Genomic DNA, 11,284 nt, shown 5'->3' with positions numbered 1-11,284 from the left:
CTATTCTATTTCCTCACAGTGAGAGAAGAGTTGCTGTGCTGAGTCTCACCACCAGGTGGCGCTCTCACTCAACAGCCGGTTGACTACTTGGTGGCAGTAATGCACTTCTCAGCTGGTTTAACAGACAATAAACAGATGAACAACTCAGCTGATGATGGTCTGTCAGACTACACTGAGGGCATACCCACTCATTTGGTTTCCAGCAGCACAGAGTCCTTTTAAGGTCTGACTACCAGAACCTGAACCAGGACCGTGTGGGCCTGATCCAGTATACCCACAGGATGTTTGAGTTATTGTTCATCACATATACGATCTTATGACAAATCTTTATTTATCTTTATGATCCAAAAAGAGCCCAGTCACTGAGTTAATAATAATAATAATGTGTTTATTTGTTGGTCGGTTAATAAGACATACAAACAGGCTGCTGTGGTCGGTTCCAACAGGAACTGTGCTTCAACACTTTGGTTACATCGTCTGCATAGAAACGTCGTCATCATCAATAAAAAACATAAGTGCTTATTATCGCTGTGCAAAACAAAGTAATACTGTCAAAAACAACTTAAAACAACAACAACATCACTGGAAACACTGAGTATGGCATCTTATTCCTTCTTCACAAACTCATCACAGTGAGAAACTCTGTACCGAGAAAAATACTGAAGACCTGCTGACTCACATCGCCCTGCTGCTCAGCCTGAAGGGGGACAGCAGAAACCTGAAGGACTGACAGAAACCTGCAGGGGCAACAGAAACCTGCAGGGGCAACTGAAACCTGTAGGGTAAACAGAAACCTGCAGGGACATCAGGAACTTAAAGGGGCAACAGAAACCTAAAGGGGGGCAGAAACCTGCATGGGCAACTGAAACCTGTAGGGGAAACAGAAACACACAGGGGCGACAGAAACCTAAAGGGGCAACAGAAACCTAAAGGGGCATCAGAAACCAGCCGGGCATAACAGAAACCTGCAGAGGTAACAGAAACATGCAGGGGCAACAGAAACCTAAAGGGACATCAGAAACTTAAAGGGGCAACAGAAACCTGCAGGGGCAACTGAAACATGTAGGGGAAACAGAAACCTACAGGGGCAACAGAAACCTAAAGGGGCAACAGAAATCTAAAGGGAGCATCAGAAACCAGCCAGGCATAACAGAAACCTGCAGAGGTAACAGAAACCTGCAGGGGCAACAGAAACCTAAAAGGCCATCAGAAACTTAAAGGGGCAACAGAAACCTGTAGGGGAAACAGAAACCTAAAGGGGCAACAGAAACCTAAAGGGGCATCAGAAACCAACCGGGCATAACAGAAACCTGCAGGGGAAACAGAAACCTAAAGGGGGACAGAATCAGCAACAGTGCGGTGAGTGCTACAGTTCGTTCACTTCAACTAAAATTGTTTCAACAAATGAAATTATGGCTTCAACAGTGCAAACAGCCCAAAATATTCCATCATGTTCAACCATGTTCAACCATGTTCCACCATGTTCCATCTTGTTCCACCATGTTCCAACAGGATGCTACCCTGATACCCAGAACAACAACAACAATGTCACAGTTCAGTTCACATCTTCAGAGAGTCAACCCTCTGAGAGGAACAACATAATATTCTGCATAGGGAACCCACATTGTGGTTCTCTGAACTTTTGGTTCCTGTTGTTCCTCGAGAACAACTCTCCTCCTTCATATTAACACTGAAGCTACGTTTAACTTTGGATCAAGGAAATAAATTAATCTGGTCTCATTTTGAAAACCAGAAAGATCTGGAAAGATCCAGAGACGCTACGAGAACCCAAGTGTTCTTGTTCCACATTGAGTTTAACTCATCACCTTGTTCAGGACTTCTAAATCCTCTGAACAGAACCGGAACATGTGTTTTCTCTCTGAGGTCAGAGTGAGGAGGTCAGAGGTCAAATCATAATACTTGTGTTCTGTTGTTTGATAATCTTCAGTTCTGCTGAGGAACCTTTGGACATTAAAGCTTCTGCATAGAAGAAAAATACCTTTATAATTTAAATGTAGACATTCTGAAACAGAACTTCCACTTCAGACTGAAGCAGAAAACGAAACTTTATTCAAAGTGGCAGACTGATAAAACAATCGCCTGTCTCCTCTTGCTTCTCTTCCTCAAGCTCCTCCTCCTGCTCCTCCTGCTCTTCCTGCTCCTCTACAGACAGATGTTGATCTGTTTGGCGAGCTCTCGGTCCAGGTCGTGGATCAGAGTGTCAAAGTCCTTCAGACTGAGTCGACAGTTAAACGGAGCATCAAAATCCATGAAATCGTCCACGTAGAGACCTCCTCCTCCTCCTCCTTCTGATGACCACACCTCCTTCTTCTCCTCCTCCTCTTCGTCCCCGCTGCCTGAAACAACAACAGCAAGCAGTGAGTCCACAATAATGCAAAACCATTTCAAAACATAGATTTGTAGCTGTAGTTTAAAGCTCACTGAGGTCATAAATCATTTTCTCATAGACTTCTATAGAATCAGACTGCAGTGTTGCCCTCTTCTGGACATTAGATGGAAATGCGGTCAGTTACCTCCGTCACTCTCACTTCCTGCCACCTCATCATAATCGGCCTCCTGTCCAGACAGAAGGTCTCGTCCGCAGATGCTCCAGTCTCCGGCGTACCGGTTGATTGGCGGCGGACTCTCCAGCCGGGTCAGACCGCCTCGGCCACGGCGGGACACCACCACCTCCTGCTCGGGGTTCTGGGCCAGAGCCAGCCGCAGTGCAGGGTGCCGCTGCTGGGGGTGGCGGGGGAGGGCAGGGGAGGGAGGCGGGGAGACATCGATGTGGTCATCTGCTAGGACTCGCCGCGTCGGCACTGAGGACACGTGAAGAGCAAAGGTCAGACGTTTCCATAGCAACAACAGAGCGGATGATGATTGTTGTTAACAATGTCGTTCTGTCTCACCTGGCCACAGCTGCAGCAGGTAATGCAACGCCTCAATGTGTCGTTTGAAATCGACCGCGCTCGCTATCTCTTCCCCGTGTCCGGACCCTTTCCCTCCTCGCCCTCCCCTGCCTCCCCCTCCTCCTCCACCTCCTCCTCCTCCTCCTCCCCCCCTCCAGGCCTCCTGGGTCGGTGTGAGGAGCACTGGGCCAAAGCACACAGCGAGGTTCTGGTGCGTCATCCTGTTGGACGAGCTGAGGGACGCCACCAGACTGAGGTGGTCCAGCAGGAGGGACAGAGTGGCCTGCAGAGACACAGAGAGATGGATCAGAGCTGCAGGTCCTGCAGCGACACGGAGACGGTCTGAGGAACCTTTCACCGGGATGGGAGAATGTAGAGACGAGGACAAAGAACAACACAACACTGTGCAGGAGCAGTACTACTGTAGGTAGTGCTGTAGTACTACTGTATTAGTCTCTTACCCTCTCTGGAGGCGGCAGACAGGACAGCAGGTCCACGGTGTTCTGGGCCAGTTGGGGATCAGGGGTCGCAGGTGGAGTTGGGGGGGGTCGTAGGGTCATGGCCTCCCTGACGACCTCATACAGAGTCCTGGTGATGAGTGCAGATGGCAGCTCCCGCAGGTAGTCCTTCAGAATACCTGAGAACACACACGGTACAGGTAGTCCTTCAGAACACCTGAGAACAAACAGTCCTCTGCAACTTGGTAAAGTGTCTCAAACAATTCAAAGTCCCTGAGGTCCTGTCGGTGTCCAGGTCCTGTCAGTGTCCAGGTCCTGTCAGTGTCTAGGTCCTGTCAGAGTCCAGGTCCTGTCGGTGTCCAGGTCCTGTCAGTGTCCAGGTCCTGTCAGTGTCTAGGTCCTGTCAGAGTCCAGGTCCTGTCAGTGTCTAGGTCCTGTCAGTGTCCAGGTCCTGTCAGTGTCCAGGTCCTGTCAGAGTCCAGGTCCTGTCAGAGTCCAGGTCCTGTCAGTGTCTCTGACCTGTGATGACGTTGATGTCGGGGTACAGGTCCTCACTGAGACACACGGCGGAACTGTTCCTCTCGAACCAATCCCTGAGCTCCTTCTTCACCGCCGCAGAACCACACAGTCTGTACAGACCCACCACCTGACACACAGACAGGCAGAGAGAGAAGCAGACAGGCAGGGAGACAGACAGACAGACAAAATTATTGCAAGTTGACACATTATTCAACAAGTTAACTGTAAAGGTTGTTGATGGTTTATCTACCCAGTGGAGCTGACTATAAGATAAAACAGACAGTAAATGAAACAGACTGTAAAATAAAGAGGCGTACCTTCAGTCCTCGTCGTTCAATCTCCGTCACAGACTTCTGGATGAGCAGAGGAACCGGAGCTGCAGATCCTTCCTTCTCCACCAGGCGGTGCAGCTCCACCCCAAACACGTTAGCAGGCAGAGAGGAGTCGGAGCTTGGCTGAGGAGGCACACACAACTTTAATTCTCCTGTTTCTCCTCTAACAGTCTTTGTGCACCAAGAGTCACGGAAACCTGCGGCTGTGTAAATCACTCCCACAGCTCATTGACCTCCAGATGGCGCTGTAACAATTACATTTACATTCTGTAATTATCTGGAAACTCTTTTCTCACTTTTCTCAAACTTCTATTCTCAAACGGATCAGGTTTGGACTCTGCAGGTCTGAAGGGGTAAAATAATCTTTGGTTTGTTAATCTGTCTTGATTTTACAGCCAGTCAATTTTTATTGAAATGAATCGTTTTCAAATATGTGAAAAAACTGATACAGGTGTTGAGATACTGCTGCTATATTTTATATTCCTTTTGAGATCGAGTCAGAGTTTGATGTGAAGGAGCTGTGAAGTCATGATGAACAGCTGCCTGAGGGTTAGGATTAGTAGTAATATTATTATTAGTAGTAGTATTAGTGTTAGTAGTATTAGTATTAGTAGCACTGGTAGTATTTGTGCGTACCTGCGTGTCCCACCTCTCCTGCAGGGACAGTTTGAGGTAGAGCAGGCCTCGGGGCTCCAGCTTCACACAGAGCTGCTGACTTCGACTCCCTGACACAAAATAAATTCATTCAGATTCTGTTCCTCGTTTTACAGGAAATCATTATGAATTAATTTATATTGTGGAACCTTTAAAGAGCGGAGGGATGGAGACACCGCCCAGACCGCAGACTCTGTTTCTGGCTGGACCCCCTGAAGTCTGGTCCGTCACAGACCCGGAGCCTCCTGCAGCTGCTGGACCGGCTGCAGACAGAAACACAAAGAAGAAGTCTCAGTTTTCTCCTCCGTGACTTTAATCATGAAAACAGTGAGAAGATAGAGGATTAGTTTGAACTCGGTGGATCTGAGCAACAAGATCCACTGACCAAAATAAACCAGCTGAGCCTAAAGCAACCAGAGGAACGGTTACATGGAGATCTAAAGGGTCCGTCCTCTGGGGATCAGGATCTGATATATATTTGTTCAGAAGAACAGATGACACCAGATTCAGCTCAACCTGTGAGAACGGAGGCAGTACCTGGCGTCAGCACCACCACGCGGAGCTGCCTGGCGCGCTCCAACTCCAGGTGGAAAGCATGGTTCAGCGGGAGGGCGGAGCCTCGCAGGGTCAGGAGGGCGGTCCTCGCTCTGGTCAACCCGTCGATCTGGATCGCCAGGAAGACTTCCTTACTGCCCTCGGACCTGAGAGGACAAAACCGGCAGGCTAAGAACACAAAGTGTTTGACTGATCATATTTATTATTGTTATTGTTTATTGTTGTTTACCTGCTGCCCTTCATCTCCTCCAGACCCAGCAGCTGCACCGTCAGCAGCCCTGTGACCCGCTGGCTGCAGCGCGGCGGGTCGGCGTCCACGTATAGCCGGAACGACGACATGTCGCATGCCGTCTCCTGGGGAGTTGTGACGGGAGAGGCCTGTTGCCGTGGCAGCAGCTCAGGGGAGTCCCCGTCACTAAGGTAGCCTGGAAAAAAAAAGAAATGTTGCCAGTTTAAAAATAAAAACAAAAAATAATTGTTTATTAAAATATATTAAAAAAGGACAAAACTGTCTTATTTAATGTTTATTGTGTTTATTTTTTTATTGTTGTTTATTGTGTTTATTGTATTTTTTGTTTTTTGTTGTTTGTTGTGTTGTTCTCAGTAAAGGTTACCTCCTTTGGCCGACCGTCCTCTTGATGAGCGACGTAGCGGTCTGGCCGGAGGGGCGGAGGTATCGAGGTGATACCTGCTGATCACGTTCTGATTCGACGAGGCCGACGGCGGATTTTTATTGGTGGACTCGTCGCTGCCCCCTTTGCTGTCATTGCCCTGGCGATTGGCGCGGGAGGACGAGCGGAGGCTGAGTTTGCGGCGCAGCTCGGGAAGTTTCTTCATCTTCATCGAGAGTTTCCTCACCGTCCCCGGAGACCGCAGCCTGTCCATCACACTGCTGGACACGCCCCCTTTTTTCTGAGAGGCGGGGCTAGAGTCTGAGTGGGCGGAGTCTGAAGAGAGACGAAGCATGAAACAATGATGAATGAACAGCTGATGAATATTTATGATTATTCTGAATGAATGAACTCAGGTGACCTGTGTTCTCTGTGGTGATGTCATCGGTCAGGTGGCTGACACTGGGGTTGGCGCCCTCCGGTTGACTCTCCGTGGACCCGGTCCAGGCTCCTCCTGGCTCTGCCCGGATGTCTGCCGGCCTCCTTGCCGCTCCTCTCTCCTCCCTGTCGTCCCTCCTCCTCCAGATCTCCTCCTCCCGCCGCGGTGCCGCAGCGTCCTCCTCCTCGGGGATCGGGTTGTACCAGATGTTGCCGCCGCTCTCCTGCTGCGGCCCGCGGGCCTCGTCTGAAGCCTGGGTCTTTCCTGAGGACAGCACCCAAGCTCGACTGCTGCGGTCAAGGCTCTGCAGGTAGGTCCGCTGGCCGGACAGCTTGGTGCTGGTGGCGGAGCCAGGCCCTTCAGGAGCGCCCCCTGCTGGATGGGAGGCGTCCTGCAGGATGGCGGTGGAACTGATGGGAACACAGCTGGTCACGTCCAGCGCCGGACCAACGCCACACAGATCCGTCTGTCAGGAGAAGAAGAAGAGAATCAAAGAGCTGAAAGGAGGTTGGATACCTGCAGGAGGACCTCAGGAACCGAACAGGTACCTGATCCTGCAGCAGCCTCTGACTCCATGACTGCCCTGGTGCATCCTGGGATGCTCCCGCCGCTCGCTCCTGGTCAGAGTTTCTGGGGGCGGAGCTCGGTGGCAGGCGTGTGGGCGGTGCCGCAAAGCCCTGACGTGCCCATGACTGTTTCTTAGCAACTGTGATGTGGTTCTGTGGCGGCGAGGGGTCGGGGTTCGATGGAGGTGAAGACGTGTGGAGGACGTCGCCCGCCTTCCCAGCGACATCTGACAAACACAGAGAGGAAAATAATTTTTTTATCTGTTCAGGGTTTTGGTTTGTTGGAGATGTGAGTGGCAGATTGAAGTGCAGTAGGACCTTCATCAAGTCACATCATTCACGTCGTGTTAACTTCCCTCTGTTTGTGCACGCCGCGGTGCATGCCGTGGTGCATGCCGTGGTTTTACAGCCCGAAGCATGTTGTCAGGAACGCCTCGAACAACTTTCATCAAATTTGGTAGAAACATAAATGTTACAGCTGGCTAATTGTTTATTTGTAGCTATTCTTTCAGTCTGTGCTGCTGTCTCATGTTGAACTGACAAGGAGAACACAGGAACAAACAGAAACTTCATGAATCTGAAGAAGATCTCAGAGAAAGAGTCCTTTTGTTCTCACTATGAAGTCTACAGAACCAACAGGAACATCAGTGTGTCCAGATCCTCTCACAGGACCAGGACCAATCCCAGGAACAGGACCAGGATCAGGATTGGTCCTGGTCTCAGACTGTCCCGCTGCAGTTATTATTGATCTTTGATCACTCAGACACATCAGCTTTCTACAATAAAACATTTAAAGCAGAACATCATAATTATAACTAATCTGCATCTGTGTGTGTGTGTGTGTGTGTGTGTGTGTGTGTGTGTGTGTGTGTTTGTGTGTGTGAGATCCTCGTGACACACACCGTGCACTGTATCTGACTGAGATGCATGAATAAACCTTCTGTGTGTGTCTTTGTGTGTGTGTGTGTGTGTGTGTGTGCGTGTGTGTGCGTGTGTGTGACTCCTCCGGCCTGCAGGGGGCGCCTCTCCCCAGCAGCTGCTTCGGTTACAGAGCAACACACACACATCCTCGTCTGCTCTGATAATCTTTCCTTCAACATGTAAAAGTCTGAATTCACCCAGAAGAACACTTTTAAAACTGTTAACATGACATCTGATCAAACTCCAGCTGAGACACAGAAACACCAACATCCATCAGTGTGTGTGTGTGTGTGTGTGTGTGTGTGTGTGTTCTCCACCTCGTCAGGTTCAGCAGCTCAGACTGGACAGGAAGTGGAACTCTCCAGAGGTCGGCTCCACTTCCTGTCATCTGAATGAAGCCAAACAGGACCTAGTGTGTGTGTGTGTGTGTGTGTGTGTGTGTGTGTGTGTGTGTGTGTGTGTGCGCGCTAATAATAAAGCATCTGTTTTTTATTTTCGGGAGCTGATGAGTGCGGAGCGCGGAGGGGGCGGGGCTTAATGAATCAACAGCTGTGACTGTGCAGATGTCAATGAAGGCTCTGTGTGTGTGTGTGTGTGTGTGTGTGTGTGTGTGTGTGTGTGTGTGTGTGTGTGTGTGTGTGTGTTTGTGTTTGGCTCTAATGAATAGTGAATAGTCAGCAGTGTTCAGTGTGACCTGCAGACAGGGCAAGCAGCTCTAACAGACTCACAGAACATTAACAGATGAAAACCTGATAAAGTTTATAATCAATAACTGAACGTGTATGGTAACTGTAGAACCCTCAGGGGAGCAGAACATATTGAGAACACGTAACATTCAGATGTTTCTACTCAATATTCAGTAAAAAAAAAACATGAACTTGTCTGAAATTATGTAACTCCAACAAGACAACAGCTAAATAAACAGGAAGGAAACACACATACACACACACACACACACACACACACACACACACTAATTACAGGAAATGACCCAGTTTTTCTGCAGGAAGCTGAACATTAAAACATTAAACACGTGAAGAAGATGAGCAGATTACCGAAGAAAGCTTAGCTTGGCATAAAGTCTCTCTGTCTCTCTCTGTCCTCAGGGTCTTTTGCCCCTGAAAATCTAAAAATAAACTCTGGGACAGAGAACAGATTAATCTGGAAACTTTCATGGAAACTTTAGACCAGGACCTGGTTCGGACCTTTAGACCTGGTTCTGACATTCAGACCAGGTTCTGACCTTTAGAGCTGGTTCTAAACCTTGTGACCAGGACCTGGTTCTGACCTTCAGACCTGGTTCTGACCCTTAGACATGGTTCTGACCTTTAGAGCTGGTTCTAAACCTTTAGACCAGGAACTGGTTCTGATCTTTAGACCGGGTCTGAACCAGGTCTCCTGCAGCAACAATCCCATCAGCCTCAGCTGGACTGTGATGTCAGCATGCTAACACGCTAAGCTACGATGGTGAACATTATACCTGCTTAATGTTAGCACTGTTAGCATGTTAGCACTGTTAGCATGCAAGGAATTTACACCACCTCACTTGGTGCAATCATCCTCCATCATGGCTTCTTGTACCATTGTTACGCCGATGATACCCAGCTGTTCCAGTCCTTCCCATCAGACGACCCCACACACTCGGCTCGTATCTCTGCTTGTCTTGCTGACATCTCCACATGATGACTGAACATCACCTTCAGTTTAACCTCTCAAAGACAGAGCTCCTCATCATCCCAGCCTGTCCCACCTAATATCAGCCTATCAATCTTCAGCTTGGATCCATGCAACTCGTCCCACCAGCTCTGCAGGGAACCTGGGTGTCATGATTGATGACGAACTGGTCTTCAAGGTTCATGTGTCCCTGTACAACATCAGGAAGATCAGACCCTACCTGACCTGACGTTTAGACTACTGCAACTCTCTACTGGCAGGTCTTCCTGCTGCACCACCAAGCCTCTGCAGATGATCCGTCTGGTCTTCAACCAGCCCAGGAGAGCACATGTCACTCCGCTCCTCATCTCTATCTCTGGCTCCCAGTCTCAGCAGCATCACATTAAAGCCTTGTCTTTGTCTACAGACAGCAGCACAGCCCCTGCTTATCTGAACTCCCTTGTTCAGGTCCACAAACCCTCCAGGCCACTACGCTCTTCCAGCAAAAGACGTCTTGCTCCTCCACCGCTGAAGGCCTCTACGTCTCAAACCAGACTCTTCTCCTCTGTAGAGCCCCTATAGGTGGTGGAACCAACTTCCAAACTCCATCTGATCTGCTGAGTCTTGATCAATCTTTAAGAAGAGACTGAAGATCCAACTCTTTACTGAACACCTTCACTCTTCATCTACACAGATCTAATGATAAGTATCTCACTGACCGCTACGTTACGTCCTGATGGACTCAGACTGAACCACGGCTCTGACTCTGCTATGTTTCTTGACTTCATCTTTGCTTGTGTTGTATTCACTCTCATTTGTATGTCGCTTTGGATCAAATCGTCTGATAAATCACATTGTAGATTGTAGAATTGTAGCATGTTAGCATGTTAGCAGGACACGAAGTCTGACTAGGACTGAGGAGTTTTGACTGTGAGGTTCTTTAACTTTATATTTCTATTCTCTGTTATTTTTTACTTCAGTTATTCTCATATTTTATTATCTGACAGACTTTATGATCCTCAGGGAATAAAAACATAAAACAAACTTCTTCAGAGCTGCAACATCAAACTGATGAACACATGAAAACCATCAGATAAATCTTCAGCTGCAGCTCAAACTGTTTACTGGATCTGAAGGCTTCAATCAGAACTACAACAGTTTTACCCTCCAGAGTACCACAGAGAACCACAGCGTACCACAGAGTACTCCAGAGAATCACAGAGTACCACAGAGTACTCCAGAAAACCACAGAGTACCACAGAGTACTCCAGAGAACCACAGAGTACCACAGACTACTCAAGAGTACCACAGAGTACCACAGAGAACAACAGAGTACCACAGAGTACTTCAGAGAACCACAGACCACACCAAAATACTTCAGAGTACTCCAGAGAACCACAGTACACCAGAGTACCGCAGAGTACTCCAGAGTACACCAGAGTACTCCAGAGTAGCACAGAGTACACCAGAGTATGACAGAGTACTCCAGAGTACACCAGAGTACTGCAGAATACCACAGAGTACACCAGAGTACCACGGAGCACACCAGAGTACCACAGAGTACTACAGAGTACTTTAGCTGCTCGTTAGAAGTTTAGTTTTGTGTGAACAGATGCAGATCAGCTGTCTGACCTCAGAGAAGAAGAAGAGAACGAAAAAGATGA

General features: G+C 48.6%; 1 protein-coding gene across 2 annotated transcripts in view; it reads right to left on the bottom strand.

Moving 5' to 3' along the window:
* Positions 1 to 367: 367 nt before the first annotated feature.
* The window catches only part of LOC131960151 (rho GTPase-activating protein SYDE1), an 11,127-nt gene continuing 210 nt past the window's right edge, over positions 368 to 11,284 (bottom strand). Inside the window, exons 2-15 of one of the 2 annotated variants that reach the window (XR_009389601.1) lie at positions 7,029 to 7,273; positions 6,463 to 6,946; positions 6,045 to 6,377; positions 5,660 to 5,855; positions 5,413 to 5,576; positions 5,025 to 5,138; positions 4,858 to 4,946; positions 4,207 to 4,344; positions 3,890 to 4,016; positions 3,374 to 3,549; positions 2,913 to 3,195; positions 2,535 to 2,822; positions 1,330 to 2,357; positions 368 to 1,271 (exon numbers count right to left, since the gene is read on the bottom strand). Coding sequence is in view for 1 of the 2 variants with exons in the window: in XM_059325398.1 (XP_059181381.1) it covers positions 2,164 to 2,357; positions 2,535 to 2,822; positions 2,913 to 3,195; positions 3,374 to 3,549; positions 3,890 to 4,016; positions 4,207 to 4,344; positions 4,858 to 4,946; positions 5,025 to 5,138; positions 5,413 to 5,576; positions 5,660 to 5,855; positions 6,045 to 6,377; positions 6,463 to 6,946; positions 7,029 to 7,273 (2,831 nt within the window). In the remaining variant the exon portion in view is untranslated. Of the gene's footprint in view, positions 2,358 to 2,534; positions 2,823 to 2,912; positions 3,196 to 3,373; positions 3,550 to 3,889; positions 4,017 to 4,206; positions 4,345 to 4,857; positions 4,947 to 5,024; positions 5,139 to 5,412; positions 5,577 to 5,659; positions 5,856 to 6,044; positions 6,378 to 6,462; positions 6,947 to 7,028; positions 7,274 to 11,284 lie in introns of both variants that reach the window. The other variant, XM_059325398.1, reaches the window with a different exon arrangement.

This window comes from Centropristis striata, chromosome 21 (assembly GCF_030273125.1).
Source record: "Centropristis striata isolate RG_2023a ecotype Rhode Island chromosome 21, C.striata_1.0, whole genome shotgun sequence".
NCBI classification, from domain to species: domain Eukaryota; kingdom Metazoa; phylum Chordata; class Actinopteri; order Perciformes; family Serranidae; genus Centropristis; species Centropristis striata.
The sequence above is the reverse complement of the archived record's forward strand: the minus strand, read 5'-3'. Positions and strand labels throughout refer to the sequence as shown.